Source organism: Diadema antillarum, unplaced genomic scaffold (assembly GCF_040938485.1).
Source record: "Diadema antillarum isolate AM-2024a unplaced genomic scaffold, OU_Dant_1.0 seq00000674_RagTag, whole genome shotgun sequence".
Classification (NCBI taxonomy): domain Eukaryota; kingdom Metazoa; phylum Echinodermata; class Echinoidea; order Diadematoida; family Diadematidae; genus Diadema; species Diadema antillarum.
The window spans coordinates 630,152-657,565 of NW_027271580.1; the positions used below are offsets into that span (position 1 = coordinate 630,152).

The 27,414-nt window shown below is 39.2% G+C and overlaps 1 protein-coding gene across 1 annotated transcript; it reads left to right on the top strand.

Annotated features, from left to right (window-relative positions):
• Positions 1–1,133: 1,133 nt before the first annotated feature.
• On the top strand, positions 1,134–20,646 carry LOC139736943 (protein FAM149B1-like). Its single transcript, XM_071647616.1, has 13 exons — positions 1,134–1,782; positions 5,055–5,298; positions 6,449–6,594; positions 10,248–10,391; positions 12,186–12,347; positions 13,106–13,278; positions 13,951–14,114; positions 14,654–14,787; positions 15,186–15,404; positions 16,192–16,336; positions 17,041–17,178; positions 18,378–18,465; positions 19,292–20,646. Exons 1-13 carry the CDS (start codon positions 1,631–1,633, stop codon positions 19,423–19,425), a joined length of 2,043 nt encoding a protein of 680 aa, XP_071503717.1. The 5' UTR covers positions 1,134–1,630; the 3' UTR covers positions 19,426–20,646.
• Positions 20,647–27,414: the final 6,768 nt, after the last annotated feature.

Here is a 27,414-nt window from a genome sequence, read left to right on the forward strand (position 1 = left end):
AGGTCTAAGGCTGAAGTTATCATGAAGCTCAGATAAATGTCACGCCCCCGCCAGCATCAGCTTTAATTGTTTTGTTTCTTCTGTCTCTTGGGAGAATTCGTTTCTCTCTTCATTTCTCTGAGGTTTTTAAAGGGGAATTTTGGACCAGTTGGAAGATGGTGCCAGTTGGTGCCAGTCGGTGCCAGTATGTCGTACACTATCAATGCAAAATTGTGAGGTAATGACATCATCAGTTATTTAAGAACTGTTTTTGAAAATTCATCAAATCTTTCAGTGTCATAACTTCCTTACTTTTGATCCAATTTTTACCCAATTTTCTTTGCTGTGCTTGTCATATTTTACTCTTTCTTTTTGCACTAACTTTTAACTGGTCCAAAATTTCCCTTAAAGTATTCAACAACTGTGATGCAATACTGAGTGTCCATATTAGGTGCTCCGTTTTGGATGAGGCAGTAATGTCAATCTCATTATCTTTTTTTTTTTTTCATACATCTCAGCATTATCGTCCTGATCAACCCGTCCTCCAAACACCACCACAGACCCCTGGGATACAGAGTATGTGTGATATATCCCCTCTGATTAATGAGGAAAATCATTAGCATAGGACCAATCTAACCCCTTGATTGGCATGCTCCACGTACAAATGCCTCAGTCAGCAGCATTCAAGGATAGAAAACAGAGGCGGAAAGAAAAAAAAACCACACGGAGATCGATCTGAGTCAGGGAGAGACGGAATAAATTATGAATTATTTTTGTGTCTCTCGCGTCAGTTTGATATGTGAATTTTTTTCCCCCACTTTTTCATCCAGTCGTGTGTTTTTGCAGATGTTACATTCCCAGCTTACTCTCCGTCAATTTTCCCCCTCCCCCTTCCCCCCCCCCCAATGTGTGCTCTCTCTCGTTTGATTTACTCCGTCTCAGTCATCTGCCCGTTTCCGTCCATGTGACCAGGGTGGAAGACACAAAATTGTGTGATGTACGGGTGTCGGGATGCGTATTGGGAGAGTAATCGCGGAGTGAAAGTCTTGTTTGCGCAAGGATACATGTGATTGAAATCCGCCTCAAATCACCTCCTCCCCCTCGCTCTCTCTCACTGTGATGTGCAGCATGTGGATGACTCTTGATGCTTGTCTTGTGTTTTAACATCTCAAGCAGATGCAAAGTGTTTGATTGGTTTTCCTTCTCTTTTTTAAAGAAGATCTGTCTCTGACCTGTTTTTGCGCTGGACGTACAGTTATCACTCCTGATATGTATACAGCAACAACAATTTTGTGGTAGTCCATTTGCCTTGTAGTGATAGTCCGTTTTCCATTCAGATGCCAGAAATGCGATCTTACAAGTCTATATTCCATCATTATGAAGGAACTTTGTGCTACTGCAGACTTTGTGCTCCATCTGTGGCTGCTGGATGAAATAAATGGTGTTGAGGGATGAACCGCAGTTTGTGATGATTTCTGCTGATACGATTCTTGCCCAGTTCTCCGTGTCATTCCGTCAAAAAGAAAAATGATGACTTTTCGGGGAGCCGCGTGGCCTGGTCGTCTGCGACTTGACGAGAACACTGGTTGCTTTGCACACGTATCATGGTAGGAGGCAGTCGCAGGATACATAGCGCAGCAATCGCCTCAGCATGTCCGTTTCGTCGCAGCAACGCTCTCTGGCCACCATGCTGTGGCTGGATGTGTACGTTGGGGACAAGGCGCGATTCAGCCTCCCCCCACCACACAAGAAGAAAGCGGGCCCGAAACGAAAAGGCGCCACCTGTAGCTTGATGATCATTGGGTGGGTAAAACGATTGTCGGCATCAATGTTCTTTAGCAATGCTTATATGTGGATATCCTGCAATCTTTTTCCAAACTTTTTCTTAAATCAGCCACACTTTAGACCAGAGTTTATGTGAATGGAATACATATTTGCATCAAAGCTTTTAGTCTCAAGGACTAATAGGCTCATGTTGTATTAAAAATACCACCAATCTTGAAGATGTATTTCTTTAATTTGTTGATAGATTAGGCTTTGTGCTATTTATCAAAGTTTTCTTACCTTTCATATCACCTTTTCTCATCTTCTCTGTCTATGTCTATTTTCCTTTATTTCTATATTTTCTCTCCTGCAATATGCAGTCTTTTCTTTTGATAAATGCAGTGTGTAGAAATGTGTTATTATCATTATTATTGTTATTATTATCATTATTATTATTATTATTGTTGTTATTATTATTATCATGATTATTATTATCATCATCATTATCATCATCATCAGTTTTACATAAGCTCATATTATTACTGTCACTATTATCATAATAGTAATTCATATCAAGTTAATATTATTATGATGTAGTATGATACATCCCTGTTTGCAATTTACACACTGTCAACGTGAAAGTGAAATTGAGGTTGTATAGGCATCATACTCCATGCCAGTTAACCAAGGTAGCCGGCATAATCATGAGGTTCCACGGCCATTCTTGCACCTTCATGCAAAATCAACAGTGTCACCATCTGTCGGTGATGTGAAATGTAAATGAATCTTGACAAATTATCTGGCCATTGATTTTTGGCCATCAATGTCTGAACAGTGAGGGTAAATGTGTGGGCACACAATGTCTATTTGTGATTCCATGAGTTATATTAGTTGGTTCGTGAGCCCTGCACAACCGTAGTTCTTGCTTGGATGTTTCAGCAGAATTTGAATGGGACATGAAAATCACATGAAGGTGTAGAGAGTGCAGACTAGAGAACATTATACTGCGGTAAAGAGAGGCGCTGTACCTTGCTAACTTCCTATTATTGATTGTCAAGAGATTCTTTAATGAAAAAGTGTTGTTTGTCAACAACAACAGAAATGAGAGTATGAAGCTGTAGCTACGAAATGCTCACCAAGTAATATGAAATTATCAAATGTGTGATTTCGCAATGGAAAAAGAAAAAGTACTTTTCCTGTTTCTCTCTATGAACATTTTTTGTAGGATACATAAACTCATCTATAGATGTTCCGTGTCACGGCTTAGCTGCAGAGAAAATATATATCTCTCTCTCTAGTCTCTCTCTTTCTTTTGCTCATCTGCTTCCTTGTTTATGTTCATGTATGTCTCTATCTCCCAAATGATCAAATGAATAATTCCTCAATGTGTAAATGTTCACTCATTAGGTCTGTTTAGATTGACATCTTTCATGGTGATTTCAAAATAGCCCATGAATATATTTCCATGTTACTTATGGCCCAGCTATAAATGTAGCGTCTATCCGTCTGTCTCTCTTCAGCTTGTATACTTCCTTTGTGAAAACCTCTGTGTGTGTATATGTGTGTGTGTGTGTGTGTGTGCGTGGGTGTGGGTGTGTGTCTGTCTTTCTGTCTCTCTGTCCCATTATTGCTCTCTCTGTTTGTTTTTGCGCAAGTTTCCATATACGTGCATTTTGCATCCAGACTGTTTTAGCAGCACTTGACGCATGATGTGTTCACAGTTATGATGGATAGGGTAGGTGCAGCCCTGCAGTGAGGCATTATATTATGAGCTGTGATATATGATTGCTCCATTTTGCCTCTGCTGGTGCAACCACACTAAATCCTCGTTTTTTTGTTTTTTTTTTTAATAAATGGATGGGGTAGGGGGAGTGAAAACAGTGTAAATAAAAAACTTGATGTTCCTTGATATCATACATTTATACTGATGAAAGAAGAAAATCGTTTGCTTTTTATGAGAAACCTAAACATGATAAGATTAGCAAAGTGAGTTTATCTTAGATCAATCTAGCCTTCATTCATGGTTTCACTATTTTTTGGTGCCCTCTCCTATGTCCACACTATGTTTGATTTTGCATCTATAGTAAACAATCCACGATACTGCTGCTGTGTTGATTTTGCTGTACTCCTATCATACACGTGATGTGAGAGAACACCAAAATTGACATGAGTAGTAAACACAATATTTTCTTTTTCATACCTTTTGCCAGCTGTATTGAAATCAATGATAATTCATAAGTTTTCCTATCAAATTTTCACCAACTGTATGCTGGGTGAAGACATTCAACACGTCATACAGCGGGTATTTGCCAAATGCTTTCCATTAAACATCAAGAAAGCGGCAAACAAAAAAAATACCAGTTAATGATATGTGTAAGGCATGCATAATGCGTGACTAGAAAGCAAGTTATCATCGTGCTAACCTAGCCTGCCCCCCCCCCCATCCTTTCTTGTATCGCAGTCTACTTTCACCATTCACTCATCACGTACCATCGTTTACAGGGCCCTAAAACAATCACTCAACCCACAATTTACTGTGCCTGGTGGTTTAGTCGTATCCATGGTAATGACTGTGAGAGGCTCGGTGCAGCAGCAGCAGCACGCGAGCCTGGAGCGTGCATCCATTGTCGAGCCGTGGGGGCTTGGCTTTGCTTCAGCAGCAACTGATTGTTGATCAAGAATGAGAATTCAAGTTTGATTGAAGAAGGAGAAGGGAAAGCCATTGGAAGGACAAATGCTTTTGCCCGAATGTATACTTTATAGGCCGTGGCATTTTCCCGGCATGAAGGAATATGGGATTTAGAGAAATATGAATAGAGTGATTTTGATGTCCATGTATATGGCTGTTTGTTTGTTTGTGTGTGTGTGTGGGAGGGGGGGATGAAAATACGTTGTATGTACTTACTGATGTGTATATAAGGATAGTGTTTTTTTTTTTTTTTAATACTTGAATTAGCACTCGATAATGATGTACATATGAAAGGAAACACCTCTTTATGAATGAGCATCTGAAAGACATGAGAATGTCTTTCTTCATTTCTCTTTTTAATTTTTTCAGAAATGTATCCTTATTTGAACGAGCAGAAAAATGAATTCAGCTATAAAGCGTAGGTAACTACCAGTTGATATTCCCCCCTTACATCCTTTCACACACGTATATCAAGTGTTGACCAAATGTGGACATAACATCTTTATCATTCAATCTTCTCACTTTAAGGATATCCCTCTTTTTAAAGTTACGGTACCCCACTGTGTAATGCTAGTGACTCTCTTTAACTTCTCTCTACCTCCATCTTGTCTATCCATCACAGGCGTGGCATATCTTCCCGGAACGAGAGCCACGCAGTGCCCCTCCCGGAGCGGCCGGACGAGGCACTCCCCTTCCCGTTCATCCACACGGTCAGCCAGGCACTGGACTCCTACCTCACCGCCTCGGTCAGCGACGAATCCCTGCTGACAGAGGATGACCCCCAGCACATCCTGGTCACGTCCAACAATGGCTGGACGACAGGCAACTCCACGGAGCGGAGCAGTCTCTTTTCCTGGGGAGATGATGTGAGACCCTTTCCTAGTTTGTTTTTTTTTCATTTTGTTTCCAAACCTTTTCCCCATGTAATTTATTTAAGCAGCTTTCAACATATCTAAACATAGTTGGGTCAAAGATGGGGCTTTGTATGTACATTAAAAAACAAAGAGAGATCCTGAGTTTGGAATCCTGCCCATCACAAACATCCTCTGACAAAGATATATTGCTGACCATATTTTTGTTGACCCTGGTTATTCCAAAAAAGAAAATGAGCATCTAAATGGGGTATCTCCCAGAGGGACTAATGTTTTCGAAAGCAGTGAGTTTTAGGTTTCGTTAGGGTTCATAAACAGTTGCAGTTAGGTTCATACACAGTTGCAATCAAATACGCAAACAGTTTTCATTGCTGAAAAAACATATTGAACATGTTCAAGACGATTGCAACGGTTTATAAACCCTGATGACACCTAAAATTTGGTAAAATTTGCTATGCTTTCAAGCACTCGCCACTCTGTGAGATACCCCTTTTAATGCTAGGTCGATGATAAAGTCAAGGCCCTTTGGAAGGACAGTCTCCACTCTGAAGAGTCCTCCCTGGGCGAGTAAGACCATGTTGTTATCACCATCATTGCTAATAAGCATTTTGAAAGCCTTGCTGAATGCATTTTGTAATCCCGTATGTTTTTTTTTCTGTAAGGAAAAGAAACAAAGAATAAATGCATTATACTGGATGTAACAAAATCTACCACTTGTTATGAGGAGACAGTAAGTAACCTGATGACTATTGCTCAGGATAGAGAAAATGTTAGTATGTGTACATGGTCTGTTGCTCTACATTATTTTAGTCTCCTTGAACCACTATAGACACATGATTGCTGAAGGAATGTGACAGTAGTAGCTCCCTTCTAGATAAGCCTGCCTGAAATTCATCTGTCATGAGCAACACATAACAATAGTTATTGTTAGTGTTTTCTAGGGGATGTAGGGTGAGGGAGAATGGGTAATCCCATTCTGAATCTGCAAAGTATCCACCTCAGACATCTCCCCCCCCCCCCAAAAAAAAAAAAAAAAAGTCAAAACATCACAGCAAGAGAAGAAAATGATACGATATCTACTTGGCATGATCTCATGGATTTTTATCACATTCTTGTCCTGAAAATTGAAAAAAAAAATGTGCAGGAATTTGACAAGCAGTCGGCCAAGCGAGTGCAGCGCATGTTTGAGGAGATTGACAGCATGCTGTACGAGGGACAGAAGAGCTCATCATCCAGCTCACAGCTACACAACGAGTGCAAAGTGTGGAAGTCTCGCTTCCCTCACCTCAGGTGAGTTTCACAAATTCTTCAGTTTTCCCTTCTTTTTTTCCCCCCGAGGTGAGATGAAATGTGAGAAAGAGAAACTGTTGTTCTGGATTTGCTCACCCACATTGTCATGATCTGTCCTGTGCATGAAAAGTTGAAAAAAAAAGTAATTTGCAGCGAAAGAGGTAGCATCACTTTCTTTACTCTCTACATTGTCCTGGTGTCATCATTATAATCATACAATAGCAGACAGAAATTGTGAATCAAGTGTAAAACAGAAAAAAAAAATGGTTCAAATGCACCAAGATAGTTTAAATCAAATCCATGTTGGCGAGTCTGTTCGCAGACACAAACAGGGTAACGTAGGAATATCTTGCACCTACACATGTCAGCATGCATTCAATATTGTTTGTCTTTTTTTTTTTTGCCGTGCATGATCGGTCACATGCATTTATGCAATCAAAATTTGCATAATGCATAGCCTCGATGTAAATTATTACCTTGGCGAATTCCGACCCATGCAATTGATAAACGTGGTAACCTGAGTGACTAAAAAACACTGACAGTGCCCATGTTCAAAATTGTCAGTGCATGTTCCCTATGCATTCTGTTGTTATTGTCATAAATGGATATTTGTTGAGAGTGGATAGCTGTAATTGTGTTTGTTTGAGATATTTTCGTAGTTTTTCGTTGTTTTTCGTTTTTTATTTTTCATTTTTTTGTTGCTCACAGTGCTTGGGCCTTTTTTGTATGATCAATTTGTTTATATCAAATTCTATGTATGATGTGTCTGGTAAAGGCCTACTGGCTTTGTATGAGTGACTTTTATGGCAAAGCATGTGTCATGGTTGTGATTGAGAGTAGTGCCACATTCATACATGTTTGAGATGTTTGAGCATATGAATCATGAATCCTCGCTATGGGGCATGTTATTTACCACTGGTACTGAATTGCGAAAGAAGCTCAGCTTTTGTGAATATTTTTGTTTGAAAAACAGAACAAAAAAGATCTTCAATGTGATTTTCTTATTCAGAGAAGTCTGCTGTAAGTGACATGCAGTGCTTCATTATACATCCAGTTTTCTTTTCACAACACATTCAAGTGCATATTGACTCAGCATCAATAAAGAGTTATATGAAAGGTTGAAGAACATTTGAATTCTCCATCATGTAAAATTGGTATTTGCTTGAAAAATATGTGGATAACTCTAAATACAAGTTTCTAGCAGTCTCTATTTCAGTCTTTCTGTTATGAAAAGTACCAGTTTTTAGAACATTATAGGTGTAGAGCTTGGGCATTTTTTTATCAGAAACCTCAAGGCAAGAAAAAAAATCCTTTTCTGCGAGAGTGTGATATTGTAATGTGTATTGCATGTAGTAATTAATTGTGCTTTAAAATGCCATAGAGCACTAAACTCTTGGGATATGTACAAATTGTACATGCAGAAATGTTGTGAGGAACAAAATGCATCTTTTCCCAATTTTGTTGATCAATGTTTTTGTTAATACTTGTTGTAGTATATTGTTTTATATTTTGCCAAATACTAGTAAATGAATGAATGAATGAATAGTACTAGTACTGCTTCAGAATCAATAGTAGCCCTATACAATCTATGAAATACAACTTCATGGTTCTGCAAACTACCACGGTCCATAACGTGATAATTCCTAGACTGAGTTCTTCTTTGAAGCGGACTGGTGTAATTCATTGAAAGGATGGTGGGGGGGGGGGGGGTGTTGAGAGGAAGAAAAAAAAATATATTGATGAGAAAGATGAAAGGATGTGCTCATGTTGTGTCTGTAATACATGGAAGTGCAGTGACCCCTGATGGAGCCACATCCGGCAAGGAATGTGCGTGTGTTTCTACCAACTCCAATCAATAATTTTCTCTCCTGGAGTGTGAGGCAGTCAGGGGCTTGTTACGGTCAAGTGATGTCATCGCTCATGCGTCCCTTTGGAATGTGAAACAAGAGCAATGTGCACAACACATGCAGTCGCTGGATGAGGATTGGAAGGATGTTGATACCGTTAAAGACCTTGCACCTTGTGTATTTTCTTTCCTCTTGTCAGTTCACTGTTTGTTTGTAGTTCATACTCCAAATAGCAATTGTTGTGTTTTGGTTACATTTTCGGACTTTTCGTGGCCATAGACCTCAAGCCTCCCATACAATGATAATTGTCACATGGCTGTCATTCAGTTTTGATTTAGTTATTAATGAAACATTGTAATGTCACAGAACTACCATGTGTGGTATCTACATATTGATAATGGTATCAGATGTAATGCTTCTCATTCATAATGAGAACAGACATGCACTGTAGTCTGTATATTGCATCTGTTTTCAAAATGGCAGACATAAAGGCCTAATGCATCCCTATCATAATGATACCAGATATGCACAATGTAATGTGATGATCATGGTCCTTACAGAAAACAATAAGTATCAATGAAAGATTTAGACTGTCATAAAAATGTTTATAACAGATTATTTTAGCTGATGAATATGCCCAAGTCTTGGACAAAAAGGGGCAATGTCAACAGTGTTACTGTCTCAAAAAGCCACAGAGCTAAATGGCATAGATTGTCAGATACCACTGAATGTCCAGACCATTTCACTGCAGTGATGTATCTCATCATGTGAATTTGTGATTTGAAAGATGTTTATAAATGCTGGACAGGTACGGACATTAAAGCTCATGAAAGCATTATATACGAGACTAACTGCTTGCATGCCTCTATATCTTCCAAGGATAATGGCAGTTTTGGAGACATTTTATATAGACTGACTGTATGTGTATAGAAGATGCTACTGTAGAAAAAGTCAAAAGGTAATTTCACTCACAGTGAGCAATCTTTTGCCTTTGCAGTAATAACATGCACAATTCATGTTCTGTGGTGGTATGGGGGGGGGGGGGGTATTGTGACATTTCTCTGCCAACTACCACTCAAATTACAATGGGCCATGGATTGATTCATTGTAGTGCACGGTGCAACTAGCACTGAATGTGGCTGTGCAGGAAGATATCATGATTCGTTGTCATGACGATCCAATCATGTTGCCACACAGAAATATACAAAAATGGTACTGTGAATGTGAAACGTTAAAGATTTAAATATCTAGTACTGTAACTGAACATTTCATGTGATATATTTACCTTTATTTATGTAATCATTTACTTATTTTATCTTTTGCATGGTCTTCTTTACAGAAAATTGATTATTGAATTAGATGCATGAGAGCTTCATGTACTTGTTTGATGTGCAAATGTGGATTTTTTTTTTTGCAATTTATTTTTCCCACTGAAGCGAGTGATCGTCAACCTCAAATATTCTGTTTATAAGATACTTTCATTTTATTCCTCAAATCCATCATGGATGAGCATAGAGTACTATTAAGCAAACTTACCTCGGTAAGTATTGGATGGGGATACAAGATTGGTAATACATCATGTATGAATCCAATGCAAAGCTTGTGAAATACAAAGATGTGTGAGAAACTAAAAAATTAATCTGTGATGTGCCAAATCATATGTCACTAGAAATTAATCACAATTGCTTGAAGGACGGGTAGCATGATTTTCTTAATCCTATTTAAAAAAAATGCTTCTACTACTGTGACTTTGATGTATATGGATATTTATCATTTTTTATTTTCTATTTTCTCTTTTCCTTCCAGAATCCTTGGTAGTCAACTCCTAGCCCCCAGGGATGATGGGTTCCAACTCTTTCCTCAGGGTGACCCCTCATCGGCGACCACCGGTGTCCTACTTGACATCGCTGATCACGAAGTTCCTGGTAGATCAACTCAGGATAGAAATGGGTGAGTGGCCAGTTTTTGACATAAAACTACTCTTTCCAGAAACAGTCACTGTCATGTGCAACAGTGTTTCGTAACTCTTGTGCAAGGCCAACTGAATAACTTACCACTAAGTGATGAAACTTGAATGTGAGTGAGACGATCTGAGCTATACTTTAATGTAGCGGTAGTACCTAGGTACTTAAATGGGTTTTTACTACACACAGCAATAGTGCAGTACTTTATAGAAGTGCATAGCTTAAGCTTCTTTGGGACACACTAAAAATGCCAGCCTGGTCGTTTCAAGAAAATCTGGTGTTACACTTGTCAAAGTGAATAATGTGCTCATCAGTCTCATTAATGTGAAATAAGATATGAGTGTTAAGAGCGCAGTGATGTTGTGTTTAGAATTTCTCAACTCTATTTGTCCATCGTCTAGAGGAGAATCGAGCAATACTTTGCCATAACTTGATTAACACACTTGATTGCGGCAATACGTCTTTTGTATGGATGTTCAATGTGACATCTATTTCAGTATGCTGCCTGTGAAGTGAGTATGTAGTCATGCTCACCATGGCATGCCAAATTTGAGCAATGACAGAATTCATACTGTAGAAATCACAAATCAAGCACCAAGGTTTAAGCAATTTCTGGCATTCAAACATTGAATCTCAAACAAATTGTGCCCAAGGGATCCAGGGAGGGATGTTGGCTTCATAGCCTGCTCGCCTGTGTCCACAGCACGAAGAGCAAATTAGCTTTAATTGGATTTATCTAAGTGAACGGAAATGCTAAGACATTTAAGAAAATTTGGCATGGGCGAGCGGTAGCCTTGATGCATGCTCTACACAGTGGCCATGTCTGGTTACCATGGAGACTGGTGACGTGTGAGGGCATCTGGGAAAAAAAAAAAGAGGACTTTCTGCCTTTCTTGTATGTTCCTGTGTACACGGGGAGTTCCCTTGAACTTCATCGATCGCGGCGGTTTTGTTGATGAGCGTGTGAATAGAGATTGCTGGTGAAACCCACTTAGACGTTCCACCTGTCCGCAGCGTCGGCCATTGGAAGGAGGACAATACGCGGGGGTGATGATAAATGGTTCATCCCGTGAATGTAGATCCCTGTAAGACAAGTGCCGCTCCGCGTAGGCTCAGAGCTGCGTCGTCTTGCGAGCGATGCTGCAAATTGTGGCACCAGATGCAAGATATGAATAATCTCCATGGCAACCCAATGTCATGAAAATTGATTTGCACATATCTGAAGGATGTCCACAAGATTACAGATGAATTTGTGTGATTATCAAAGTCTGACTAACACTAGAAGAAAATTTACCTTGCTTAAAAATGCTTAAGATATGAATGAATAAATCGTTCACCTCTTCAGTTGTGATACCAAAGGATTACATTTATGTACACAGTGTATGACCTCATTAAGATACTCCATTCCTATTAAATATTATGCTGAATGTTACACAAATTTAAAGCACCATATCAGCTAGTTTTTACAAGTATTTCAAAAATCATGAGTTATGACAATCTGTTAGGCATCTGTCAGTGATCTTACTGGCTTTATTGTGTGACAATGATATCAATATGGTGAATATGATACTTTTTTTCTTTTTTAGTGATGACATGCTATTTTTGAAGACTTATCTGGTGTGTACTTTCTTTATAACCATTCATTTTGCTCAAATTCATATTTTCTTTTTGACTCACTAGATTTCCCTGAAAACACATTTCTCCAAGGTTTAGAATTTCCTTTTCTGTCTTTTCGAATATATGCCACTGAACATTGTTGAATTTGGTCTCCTTCATGCAGCCTGACGCTATCTGGTCACCACATCCACCCTATTGCCAGTCTGGACACCTCCTTCTCAGCTGAAATCTCGCCAATGGATCATTTCAATGGCCTCGATGAGGAAATCTTTGAGGTGGATGGAATTGTGGAGGAGTTCTTTGCCTACGACCAGGGAAAACTAGGGTAAGCAATTGAACCCTCTTTTAGGCCACAATCAACTGCAAATTGTGCATGAATTATGTGAATTGTACAATTTCTCTAGATGCTTCTTACGTTTCATATTGAGGTTAGACTTATTATTATGAATTTTGATATTCCTAGTAGCAATAATGGTGATAATGGTACTGTAATAGAACTTTTATGAAAATAATGATGCTAATGATAAAGATCTATAATGTTGATAATAAGAATAAAAATGAAACAACCCGCAAGCACCAATAACCACTGAAGCTTTGCAGTTAAATGAAACTTTTTGAATCAGCCACTAAACCATTTGATGTTAATATATGTAACAAAATCAAAAGAGGTTGAGTGAAAAGACTGCAGCATGTATTTACTTCTTGTATTGCTGACTTCCACTTCTGATTGATGTTCCTTTTATGATAGAACTGAGACATACTAAGTTACTGTAAAACCAGAAATGTTTGTGCGAATTTCTAATTTCGCAAATTTTGCGAGAGCCAAGATTTGCAAAATCATAATGCATACAAAAGTTCTTGTCTACACTACATGCATTGGATGCCAGTGGCAGCTCATGAAAATTTGCTACCTTGAAAATATCTTGCTTTTTACAGTATATCATTGTAGATAGAAAAAATGATTTCACTCAAGTCTGTTGAGATATTAGCTATAAAGTCTCATAAAGTGCATTATAGTGTTTTAGAAGTGATTTTGATTAATTTTCCCTGTCCTCTCTCTCCCACCCCTACCCCCCTCCACAGAGATGATGAAAATCATGAGAGGAAACGGTACCACACGGCGCGGAGGCGAGAGGGCTTCCCCCCGCTCACCCCCAATGCCTGTGTCCAGAACACAGTGATGAGTCAGGTCTTTGACGTTCTCTGGGCTGAAATCGTGGGCTGGATGAGGATGCTTGTCAGAAGGCATCAGGAAGGTAAGTGGACCTAAAAAAAACCCTCCCCCCCCAAAAAAAAAAAAAAAGAAAAAGAAAAAAAGAAAAGAAAATTAATAAATAAAGAAAATATAAAGAAATAAAAAAAAGTTAAAAAAATAAATAAATATTGTGCCTTTTCCTTCCGGATCTAGAAGCTGAACCTCTTTATCTTGTAATCAATATTAAGTCTGTTAAAAACTTTCAGCAAGTGAATTTCTGATTGAATACAGTACTTATGTGCTTTACCTCAGTAATATGAATTCTTGTCTTGGTTTCCCCTGAGCATTATGTTTCTGCTCTGAGCTGAGATTTTATATATTTTTGGGTTATTCTGCTGTTTTGTTTTGTTTTTGTTGTTGAGTTTGTCTTTGTGTTGGTGTTTTGATCTATGTTGTGTGGCGAGCCTTGTGACATAACAAAAAATTCTTTGAAGTTGATTGAGGGAGTGTGCAAATGAGAGGTCTGTAAAAATGTTAACACATATTTCCAGATTGGATATCTTCTTTACCTTAAAAGAAATATTTCGTAAATGATTGACAAGTATATTATTTTATTCTAATATATGACGTGTTAAAAAAAAAAGTCAGTGCAGTACAAATGAGGATAAACGAAGACATAGCATTAGCAAAAGTTCCTGAAAATCTCATTATTTTGTCAAACATATTTATGTAGACAAAGACAAAGGGCTCCACCAGGCTGTGGAATCGGACCACCAGGACAGCCACATGACCCCCATCCTGGCTCCTACCTTTGCCATCCCACTCAGCCCCAGTCCTCTTGGGGTGACTACAGGGAGGCTCATGGAACCTCCGGGCAAGCTGGCCCCTATGGGATCGGTAAGAACCTGCATTCCTTTCCATCCCATCTTGTCAATAGATTTTACATGTGTGTGAAATGTTGCTGAGATGTCAAAATATTGCTCTTTCTGTCATGTACTTATCTTTTTAATATGCTTTACACTTAGTACCACATTTTGATGTCAGTGCAAGAAATCATGTTGGTCTTTATGCAAATCAGACATTTTAGTTTGAGGAGTATCATTTCTCAAAAGTGGTGCACCATGAACATTACATTGTAATTGCACCATTTTTAGTATTGCAATTTTATATGATGTCAAAAGCTTGATTTTCTTTGATCGCAAGGAAGACAGAACACAAAATGCAGTCCACCATAGTGTAGGGAACACCTGTGAATAAAGAGTAACTGTATGTAAAGACCTCTCAACTTTATCATTCCTATCAGACTCGTTTCCATGTCAATGATGCTGTCTGAGAAGGCTACATTGAATATCTCGCCCTGGTATAGTCTTTGTGGACAGGCTTTACTACAGAAAGACGACAAATGCATATCATCATTCTTTCTTTTATTGCTCCAGTTCCGTGCTGGTCCTTCGGCACCATTCAACTGGCAGACCCGCAAGCCCAACATGTTGACCGGTGTAATGACCATCTCCTCCAAGGCGCTCCACAACAGACAGGGCGAGAAGGACCGGGTTCCATCTTCCTTGATGTGAGTCTGTTTGACCATACACGGTGTCAAAGGTCAACTCTCTTTCAATACTGCACAATCAAGTCTTTTTCCCATATTCTTCTTTATCTATGCTATTGACTGCTGAGATATTTGAGAAGCTGTGTGAGATTTCTTGTCTAAAAGCCTTACTAGGAAATGCTTCTTTTTGTATTTAAATCTTCAGTTTTCAGGGAAGCATAACAGCCCAAAGACTGAGTTATCATTCATACATGTTTTGGATTTTGTTTTGTGTTGTTTTATCTTTTTGTCAGTTCTGATGAGAGGATAGTAGGAGGTGTAACGACATTCAAATGATCAGGGTTTTCAGTGAGAGTTACCTGTGTTTGTAATGCCAGTTTAGTTGCAAAATGTCACCGAGTATTCTTCTGTCACCCTAGTGAGGAGGCCCCGGCACTGCCAGCCAATCTAACGAGACCCAACAGCAGCAGCCTGGCCATCAAGCCCCTTGGAAACCGGCCGACCAGCACACGACTGTCGGATGTCCACGGCCACCGCATGTCGTCGGCGAGGGGCGGGAAGAGCAGGCTGCGACCGCTTGAGAGGACCAAGACGCCAAGTGTGCCCACCATGGAGGGTATCGTCATGGGAAAGAGAATGTAAGGATCCACATTAGCCATGCCCTAAATGATGCCATCCTAGTGATAAGAGCATTAAGTATGCCACATCCAACTGCCCCACCCTCACAAAAACATTGCAATAACTATAACCTAATCTCCACATCTATACAAGAATATCTTGGTTTAAACTGCACACTGATATCTTGATGTTTGCAAAGACAACCTATGGTCGCACATCAAGAGAGGCCATTCATCAAAATCACGCTCTGCTTCAGTATAGCCAGTGCACTTCACTGACGGGGGGATGTAATTTTAGCACATACCTTTCAGGAAGTAAACCCTCCTAGATAAGCATATATACACATTTTGGGCCCCAGTTCTATGAGCATGTGGTTGCACAGTGAAAAGAATTAGCAAGGAATATGCATTGAGTTTAAAGAAAAAAAAACCGGATATCATGAGGGACGTTTGATAATCTTTCTAGTTATGCCAGGAAGGAATTTGACGTACAACTCCTTCCCCAAATAAACTGGTGATTTTATTCTCGATTTGCTCAATTGGGTGACATTCATTAGAGGGGAAACAAAACACTCTGGTTTTCATTCTGATACAAAATTAACATAACTTTAATCTGGTGATGAGAGTCCAGCACTATCTGCATGTTTTGGATGATATCAGAGAAGAATCATTCTTTTCTTTCACTGTGGTAAAAAATGAAAAGAAAAAAAAGAGTGTTTTTTACCATAATGGACTACTCGCTTATTTGTGTGTTTGTAATAAATCTTTTTTTTTTTCTGTTCTCTTCCTCTTTCGTTTGTCCATCCAGGATGACTGCCAATGATAGGCTGAACTCCCCGCCCCACCCAACAGCTGCATCGCCCCCTCACCACTGGAGTAGGAACACAATGCTGCCCCCTATCGAAGCCGTGCCTGACAATGTTGGCATCCTGAGGGACAACAACAGGCCACCAGTAAGTTTTGTTTTCTTCTCAGTAATTTTCATTAGGGCTCTTCAGGAATAGAAGTGGAGTACACCACCTTTTTATCATGATACACTTTTGATCTCAGAATGCCCCCAAACAACTCATTATCCTTGCAAATTATGCCAACCAGGCAAGTTTCTTGGTAGACCCTTTTGATATATTGCAAGCAATTATTTTCAAATGGTGGGAGATGGATGTTGAGCCCTTTTCAGAACTGTGTTTTTGGCTTAAAGTGTACTAAGATACTTGTATATGTTCACTTCACACTTCATAAATGGGATGTGCATCAGCTTATTCTATGCACAACAGCTAGTGTCAAATCAACTGACGGTTACCACTACCCCGTAATGCAGTTTCACACTCTGTATCATGTGCCATATACTTGTGGATTTTGCAGTTTCAATTTACTCGGATATACTAACAAATCAAGTAGCAAACCATTAGTATGTGCATGCTATCAATTTCTCTTATTCATATTCTTCTAGATTTGTTTATTGATATTTGCCTCTTTTAAATGATGCAATTTCACGGTCCTTTTCACGTGTGATATGTTCATGATTTTGATGTAGCAGTGTACCCAGAAACGCAAGCTAATAGTCTGCATACTACCGATTTGGCTCTTTGAAAACTTTTCAAATTTTATCTTTGAAAGGGATTGTATTGACACGTCCAACGTTTGTTTGGTTTTTCAGACTTCGTCGGGAAACCGCGAGTCCTCCAGGCAGAGGATATCGAGTGCTGTCATCGACAACAGGAGCCAAAAACCCAGCAGACAACTTCTGCCGTTCCCCTACAACGACTCCAGGCCAAACACTACACACTCATTCAGGGTGAGTGGCCAGATAAAAGTTCCAACCTATGTTCACGTTCGTGAGAGATATCAGTACGGTGGTCCCTGCTTTATCTGGAGGGGTTGGGAGACAAGTTCTTCTCCCATTGAAGAGGGGCTCACGCTTAAACAGTGACTGGTATTGGCCTTTGCACATCACCCAACATGAAACTGTGTGTGTGGGCATTACACTAGTCCGTGCACAGTTTTTAATCCCAGTGATATCCGTGCACTATGACAAGCAGAAAACAAACCCCGGCAATAAAGAAGGACACTGGACATATCCTGCTGCCCAACAGTAAATGTTCAGACTGTGCAATCAGCAGAATCTATCCGGGATTGGTTAGAAATTAACCCTTCTGTTGGGGAAATGCAGTCACTGTGATCAGTTCTAAGAATTTACCTGTACTTACTATGTTAGACATTAATGATGGACAATGAAAGTTTTTCCATCAGAATGTGTCTTGACTAAGTGGTTTATGGTTCTGATTAAGCGGTGAAAATAAACAGAGAAAGTTTGTTACATTGAAATTTGTTGCATCTAAGCGGGATTTCAGCTAAAGCAGTTCCTGAGTATTTAATGAACAGAGTACCACCAAAGTCAAACATATGGAAGGTGGGCACACATAGAAAAAGATGTCACCACCATACACCATTTTGTTTGATTCCCTTTAGGCAATTTCAAAAATGAACATAATGATTATCAGCAGCCCACACCTGTGGCCTGAAAGATAGCAATGTTGTAGATTTGGGGGAGAGAAGTCTGAAAAGAATGGTGGATTTTACATGCACGCCAGCTTCATAATTGCATCGCCAAAGCACACAAATTACCAGCCAGTGCTCAAAGAATAACAAAATGAACACACTACCCACAGTTATATGCATTTTATGATAATGACTCTCTGGTGTAGGTTCATCTGTAATTATGATCATATATTTTTCAGCTTGTGCAGTCCAGCATTGTTTTTACCTTGATTTTTCTTTTTAACCAGACTCAAGCTGAACTATTTGTTCGACTGTTTCCATGTGTGCTCTCTCTGTCTTTCTTCAAAGACTATGATAAGATGAAACGAAATCGCTAAGGACGGGAAAGAGATACTGTGCCAGTCTGTACTACTTTCCTAAGACTGTATAGTTAACAGATCTATGAGTGCTGCATTTATCTTGTAATGTCCTTGTTGTTGCAATCTCTAAATCCAGTCTGACATGATGCTCGCTAGACGCTCCTCCACGCCACAGGGAATGGCCAGCCTACTAAAAGCCAACCTTGGCCCGACACCAGGTGAGCGTACAGCCCTGCATGGTTGGTGGGGGCCGTGTCCACTCTATTGAGGGAGATGTATACGCCCTCGCTTGGTGGCCCAAATCAATTATTTAATGGGCATTTGCCGAAGTGGCTCGCTTTACAGCAAACCTCACATGTGACTTGATTGATAACTTGTGCCTCAGTTGTTGCATATTGAGTACCAGGGCATACAGCATACGTGTGTGCATGTGTTTCAACTTTCAGTGCAAGTTTTCAGTTGTCTTGTTACCACAGTATCACATGCGGCACAGTGTAGTATATTGATCCCCCACAGAGAGCCAAAGTATATGATGTCAATTTTTTTTTAATTGAAGAGATACGGCATAGATAAATCAAGAGTTAATTCTTCTTTCTGTAGAGCCTTCATTTATAATTCTTTTTATGTGTGTGTGTGTGTGTGTGTGTGTGTGTATGTGTGTGTGTGTGTGTGTGTGTGTGTGTGTGTGTGTGTGTTTGGGGGGCAAAGGCTCGTAATGATAAGAGAAAGAGTGTCCTATAGTTGTAGCTTCAAATGATAGCTCATATGGTGAATGCGTCAACAACTTGGATTTTATGTAGTATGACAGATGAGCAATCTGTGGCTATATATGATTTAGAATTCGTAGATGCTTCCCTGCATAGCAGGGGGAAGTTATTGTCAGCACTTTTCAAAACAAATTGTGATTGCTCCCATAGAATCAAATTAGAGTTGTTTTATTTTTTAAGATTTTCACCACATACATTTTTGTTTTCTCTTGCCATTGCTCAGGTTACATTAAAATTGACTGAATTGTTTACTTTGAATGTCTGTATTTATCATATTTTGCAGTTTCTGGTCACCTGAACGACCTGGGAATCATCACAGGGCGTGGCATTAACCCTGGGGGTCTGTCCCAGCTGGAAGGGACCATCGGGGGCGGTCAGTACGGGCCATCGCAGCCGGGTTACCTCAAGACGTTATAGCGAAGGCTGTCGGTGCAGGGCTGCACCACCCGAAATTACGCCCTACCCTACCAGGACTTTCCTCGCGACATCACTTCTATTTTTCCTTCACATTATTTATTCATCAATTCTCTTATAGTCACTTTGGACACAATGTCTGCTGTGGAGGGGCTTGTATCTTTGACATTGATTCAAGATCTCCAGTGCTTTATTCGTCAAAAGATGAGGAAAGATGGTGAGACTCATTAGTTGGGGTATGGTAGTCATGAGATGAGATTCCCTGCAGGTAGCCAGAGCTGCTGAGAAAAAAAGAAAGAAAGACGTTTTAGTGCTGGTTGCACAAACTGGAAGCAAGCGCATGAAGCATCTTTACTCATATGACCAGCTCCTCTGGCCTCCCACCCCTGGAGAGGGGGGTTAAAAAAAGGGAAAGATAAAGAGCTAGTAAAGATTATGGAAGGCAAAATGAGTTGAGACAAAAGTGTGGAGAGAACATCTATCACTGAATAAAGATTGACTGGAAGGAGTCCTGTAAGGGGCGAGGATAGCAGCACTCCAGGGGAGATATCTATTGCTCTCACCAGTTCCACTGGTCCGAGGGATCATGTGGATAGTCACCTTGACCTAGTGCGCTCGACCACACTCGGCATCTTGCGTAGGATTGCTCAACTGTGCCAGTGAGTGTGAGCTCGAAAATTTGAGCCGAATTGTACATCATACTTGCGCGAGTCCACGGAAGAGGGCTTGAGCCGTGCCTCGCTCACGAGGTAGAATAATCCCTCGTACCGGAGGACCGTAGGCCTGATGAGTGCAGGAATATGTAACACACGCAGCAGAGACACAAAATCTTTTCTGAGAATGATCATCATGTACTCGCTGCACGGCCTGACTTTCATTCCATATGGGCCTCCAGGGATTTAGATTCTGAAGCAGCTGTAAAACTAGATAATGAGTAGCTCTCAATTACTTAATCTGTTACTTTCCCGTTTGCCTGTCTGTCAGGTCATTTGATGGAGTTCAGGTTCAAGGAGCCTGACATATTTCAAGTTTGATGGAGAGTTATTACAATCATATCGCACTGTCAATGCATGGGTGATTCTCTGGATGTCATTCAGAGTATCGTCTAATTAGTTTTCCAGGTCCTCATAGTATGTCATTTGTGAAAACCTTTTATTTGCTTAGCATTTTTTTTGTTAGTCATAGATGAGAAAGTTATTACTGTGATCATCAGTTGATCTAAGGTTACTGCCCAAAAAGATAATTATAATAATAACAAAATGTTGTCAGTGCTTCTGTGCAGCAGGAACAACACTTCATTATCAACAATGATAATAACATAATTGAAGGCGTTGCTTAGTGCTTCGTTCATTATTGAAGTAAAATTCAATGCTTTGTAATCGGATGCAACCTACAGTCTGATATCTATTTTCTGTTGGAAGGGGGAGGTAATGAAGGGGAGACTTCAAGATAAGGCACTTGAAGTTTGCCACAAATGCATCAGATAGTGTATTTGCGTTAGCTCAACTCCAGCAAAGTTTGCCTCTGCTGAAAAGTAGGTTTTTACTATCGAAAGCGAGATATTATCATTGAATTTGACATGAAATTGCTTTCTTCAAGGCTGACATCAAATAGAGGAATATTGTTTTTGTTTTCCTCCTTCTCACATCTGTAAGTAGACAGGGGAAGAGAGAAAGGGAATAATATTGTGCTGAAAATAAGACTGCTTTTTGTTTTGTTTTCTTTGTAGAGGAAAACAAAAGCTGCCAAAGACCAATGGCTGAAAATGCTGACTCTCGTGCTTCTGTTCAAAGGTTTTCTTTCTGTAATTTGTTAGAATGAAATAGTTCATTATGACATTGTGTATTGAGGATTAGCTGTGATATCATCTTAAGAGATTAGCATTTGATTTTGAATATTTTGATTCTTGTACATCGCATGCGGCTTGTTAAGTTGAGGAAAGTATCACTGTATTTTCCCCTGCTTTGCTTGCCCCAGCATTTGGAAGTGGAATGTGCCAAGGTAGATTAAGTTGTGTGTGTGATGGTTGCATAGTCTTATGTAGACCGGTAGACGGAGAATTTATTTTGTTAAATTCTGTCTTTCTGACCAGTTTGCCATGTGTGACCACCCAGCTCAAAACCCACACAATGTAGGCCGAAATGAATGTCCACATATCTACATAGTTGAAAAGAGTAAGCTTGGGTTTAAAAACAGTTTAAAATGGTATATAACTTCTTGAAATTGAGCCATCCTAACCCTTTCAAAATATGATTGACATAGAGTTAGGAGGTGCAGTTTTATAGAAAAGGGAGAAAGGAGGATTTAAAGATGAGGGTCAATCAGGCGTACTTTGCAGAAGTATCAGTGAAAACATGTTCTATTTCACAGTGAAAGCAGCGCCTGTCCAAAAAGGTATGGTCCGGAAATATCCAGTACTGCTAATATCCAAATCTTGGTTTTGTATTCAGCTGTCGAATTTTGACAGTAGGTAGAGAAAAGATTACTCTCCAAGATAAGACAAACTTTTGAAAAAAAAATTGAGTTAGTCAACTCAAATGACATATTTTGGTCCATTACTGCGTATCCCATTCTTCAACTTTTTGTGGGTTTTGAGCTAGGCGGTCACACATAAAAACGGCAGTGCTATGTACAATGTTTTTATGAAACTGTATTCTTTTTTCTTAAGCTTTAAACCTACTCCAAAGAGAATTTTTGAATGCCTTCTCGATTCATAGACAATCTCTTTTGTCTCTGCAAATATATTCCATTATGTCCCATGTATTTTTCATTTGATTGTCCCGCATTGTTTCATGTTTAAACCACAGAGTGGGTGTTATCCAGAAATGGCTTTAATGTAAGCTGTCTGGCATGGGGAAACACATCCATGCTTCTTCAAAAGATTACCCTAGTAGTTGGTTCTCACAGAAGTTTCCTTCATCCATGAACAGCATCATTACTACCAGGTATTGATTTCCCCGAATAGCCAAGGATTTGTTATTGTTGTTGTTCATCTTGCAGTCCTTGGCTACAGCTCTCATGTGTCAGAGTGAATAGGGGTAATTTGATCTTTCTTCAGAACACTCTTGTGTTCGAGACAGAGTGTGATGCCAATACCAACGGTCCCACTTTTCTGGTAGATCGTTTGGAGTGCAGCTCCATGAAGAGTGCCAAGCAGATTCTCGCGGCCTTGCCTTATACACATAACAGATCAAATGAGAATGTTTGGAGACCACACACCTAAATCTTTTCCAAAATTTGCTGCAATGTAGCTTGTATTGAGATGGTGGTGGAGGGGGGGGGGGGACCAATAGATCTCGTCAGAACTCAAAAGTGTTATCGTTGACAAGATCCTCTTTTTATCCCCAGTTCATGGATGTACATGTAACCCTGCAGATTGTCAGTTCTTGATGCAGTGAATTAGAACTGAAGACTCACATTGTCAGACTTTGTAAGTCTCATGTAATTGTGTCATACTACTGTATTCATGTCAACATTTTGTGTTTCAATGTGAGTAGTAGTATTCTGTTCAATGGCCCGTGTGAGATATATTGACCCCTCTCCTTGAACTACCCTCCATAAAAAAAATAAAAAAAAATTTAAAACAGCAATGGTTTCTAGTTGATTCCTTCACAGCCATCGAGATTGATTTTTTAAAAAAATCCATTTTGTAAACATAAGTTGGAGAAACAGAACCATACTTGCTGACTTTCATTCCCTGAGGTAATGCCATACAAGTGGTTGCACATTCTGTTTATGGTACATAGCTCATGTATTAGTGAACACGAAGATGACCATTATCTAACCGTATGATCAATGTGATTATCAATGCATAGAAGACAATCAATATTCTTTGAAGACTTTTCAATTTTATCATTACTACTTCAGATTTTTTTTGGTGTGTTTGTCAGTATTGTTGTGAGAGTGAAGTTGAGGTGTGTTGTCGCGGCATCGCCAAGTTAAAATTTGAAGACGTAAGGATATCTATAAACACTTGCATGGGCAGCTGGTCCATTACATTTAGCCACTCTTGTTGTTTTCATCTTAACTGTGCTAGTGGAGGGCAGAGGTGATCTAATTTTTTTTTAATATGTACTCCTATTCATTTACCCTTGTCACTCAGGTGAGTACTGTAATGCAATTGGGAAGAGGGGGGGGGGGGGGGGGAGGGGAGGAGGATCTCTGCATCACATGTAACAGTTCAGCATTTTATTCCTTCAAGCTTGAAAACAAAGCATCCAGAACCACAGTACTAGAGCACATAGCTGCAACGGTTTTTGTCTTCATGTCCACATGAGACTTTCCAGATAACTTTATTACTAATTCCTGTTACTTTCAACTGTCAGGTACAATTGTGTGATACTTTTAACCATAAAAGTTTTTTTTTTTAAATATTATTTGGAGGGGGGTCAATTGTCTAGAATAACACTGTTCGGCAATGTCTCCCCTTTCAGTCGTTGTCAAACAGGCACTGAAATGCATTTTAGCACCCGACAAACAAATGGTTTCAAGAGGTCTCTATTTGATGTCATTGTATTTCATGTTTGAACTCTTCTGTGGTAGAGTTTTGCTGAAGCCTTACGTGATCACTTGAGTAACTGTCCTTGAGCGTATAATTGAAATTATTTGGACATCGTTCTTTATTAGTTTGGTTCAGTTTCAGTGTGAACGCACACAAGCGTCGCATCGGATGCCCTGTTGAAATTATGAGACGTGCCTGATGGTAAAACCATTCAAAATGTTCATGTGCATCTTCAACAAAAGTAACTACCGTTTATACCCTTTACATGTACATGTATTTTCCTGCAAAGTTTGTCAATCTACTGAAAATTGGTCAGGTTTTACTGACAGTAGTCATTGGGAAAATTATGGATTTCGTTTTCAAGACACCGTGTGAGTGGTTTGCGTCAATTGCTCTGTTTAGCTGGTTTTTCAAGTATTGTTTCTCGTGCTCCGATTCATTCTAAGAGTCGACAGCCGCTCAGGGATATTCGCTGGTGAATACTGGAGGTCTTGAAATGTTGCATACAGAAATGGTATTGTGGTTTTGTTTCACTGTCCTGTATTTTACTCATTTCTCAAATGCTGGGTCTTGATGCGATAATTTCAAGAAGTTTTACAGCAGGAGGATACTTCAATCATGACAGGCATTTAGCCTGTATATTGGTAAATCTTTAGACATTTTTTTTTTTTAATGTGACTACCAAAAGATGTGTAAATAGATAGAGGCATAGCCAAGAGCATGACAATTGTATACACAGAATTATACATGTATGAAGGAATGAAACATTTGTAAAAATAAAGAAATAACAATATCAGATAAGCAAACCTTGCACTAGTAATGGACTTTGTGTTGATGCTTGAGATGATGAAATAGATGACAAAATGATTTGGTGGAACTGGTGATGCAGTATAAGTGCATTATTGTGAATGATCCCTAACCCTAGAATACAGTGAAAGTAAAGATAGTGGACTAAATAACGGTCAGATACAATCAAGTGTAGGCACATGAATGTGGATTGGATGTTAGGGGATGTTTATGAGAAAGAAAGTGATGATGATGATGATGATGATGGTGGTGGTGGTGGTGGTGATGGTGGTGATTATTGATGGATGATGGCTATGATGAGATGAGAGGCCCATATCTTTGCATAGTTCCTGGTGTGCAATGAAAACTGAAGTAGGTGAGAATACATGTGTTGTAACCACGTTCTTCATGCACAACATTAAAACAAGTTACAGCAATTCGCATCAAACTAAAATGCTGGCAGTGAAGCTATTTGGTTGGTGGGTATCTGCTGCCATTATAGCTGGAATTGTAGCATATAAATTGTTTTTTGAAAATTGTTGTAAGGCATTAAAGGTCCTGTTTACCATTGGGAGCAGTGATTTAGATTTTTTTCGAGATATCACATTTGATGCATATGAGTTGGTCAGTTGAATCACAAAACTTCCTACCATAAAAAAGTGTGCAATAAAGCCTAAGATATAAGGAGATATCACTAATTTCTCAATAAACCACAACTGTAGAGGGTTTAGTCTAGAAACATTTTTATCATACCTATCATATGCGTTTTATATATTCATCAATACTTGATATTGATTATACTGATAAACATTTTTACATTGGTTGCTTCTATCCCCAACTCACATTTTAGAACCATTTTGAAGCATTAAAGCTGGGTTTTTGTTTCATCTGCAAATGGTAAATAATGCCTTTGATGTATCCGAGTCCAGGCTTAGAGTTCAAAGAAGCACAATAACAGGGTTCATACGGGTCATGGAAAACCTTGAAAGTCATGGAATTTCGCCTAGTCTTTTTCCAGGCCTTGAAAGTCATGAAAATCTGATATTTTCATCAAAAGGTCATGGAAAGTCATGGAATTGCGAAAATTATAGAAGTTTATCTGTTGTTTGTGTGAGATGTATATGTATTCCCTTTGCTCGCTTTGATTTGAGATCAAATTTTTTGTTTAATGTGTTTAAAAAAGAATTGTGTAAAAGTCATGGAAAGGTCATGGAATTCTGGCTAAAATGGTCATGGAAAGTCATGGAATTTAATTCATGAGAAAGAGTATGATCCCTGAATAATGTTCTGCAGATGAGCCGCTGTCATAAATGCATCCATCTAAACCTGACGTATAAAGATAGAGAAGTTAAGATCGAAACTCACTTTGCACACCGTACATACATCTTTCACAACACTTTGACTAAGAGGAGAAAAGGACTTACATCGGAAAATATCGAAGATACGTTCATCAACCTTCGCCCAATGTCTTTGCAAACTTGCCGTGAATGTGGAGCATGGCGTAGATCGCAACTATTGGAGTTATATTTTGTAAGATATATGGCGGTCATTTTGCATGCTCGATCTTTTATATCCCGCCAAAGTTCATCTGAAATTGACATATTTTGAAACTGGATTATAATCTTCAAGTTGTCTTTCGATGAGAGTGCCGAATACAATTCAAACAAAGTAACAGTGAAAGAAAAAGAATGAAAAAGTCAAGACAATCTGATGCAATAAAAGCGATGCATGTGGGGCAACGCATATTTTCGTTTTGTTCCAAGTTTTCCATGGCAAGTACGTGTTCAATAAACACAGCACATGTCTGTTAAATTTAGAATAGAAAGTTTGAAAGTTTATGAAAAAATTGTTTAGAGAAAACAATTAGTTCTTTTAATAATAAGTTCCTTGCGTGGTGTGATTATCGGGATATGACGTTTCGCTCTAGCTCATTCGCGCGTAGCGTATGCATAACGTTCACACTATAGAAACAAGCAAATCGTACATAATGAATAACATCGTAGCTCTTAATAAATTCCATGGCGTGTCATTTTCCAATTCTAAGAGCGTTGACTTCGATGCGAACAAAACGTAATTTCACCTGTTATTCATGAATATTTTGGATTTTACGCGGTATGTTGCTCATTGCGTCAGTCCATGAATTCCTTCATGACCTGCGCGCAACGCATATGCCACTACGCGCGTACCTGACAACTTTTAAACGCAATGGCACAAGAGCGCGAAAACTCGAAAGGTTTGTATTCATTGAAAGTGTCACGTGTGAGTTTAGACTGTATGTCTACACATTTCATATAAATCCCCCGGATTTCACGTTTTTTTTCGGCATATTTTTTCTTTCATACATGTATACGCAATGCTCGGACTTCCAGGTAAGATATCATTGTTGATTTCAATACATTAATAATTTGCATAAGTTGACCTTGACTGAATTGCGTCGAGAATAAAGGGAAGTGGCGTTCAGATTTGCGCTTCTCTCCCCCTTTTCTTCAGAAGTGCAGAGTTCTTGTCCTGTCAGTAAGTAAAAGACGAAGGTCATAGATGACTTGTAACCCGGAACTACTATATTTGAAAACAAGAATATCAGTGGAAGTGTCGTCAACAAGTTCGATGATTAATATATGTTAATACAAGTTGTCCGTTGGTAAAAGAGGCGTAAAGCACATTGGTTTCGGTTGATGCCGCGAAACTCTCCTTCCATTTCCGAT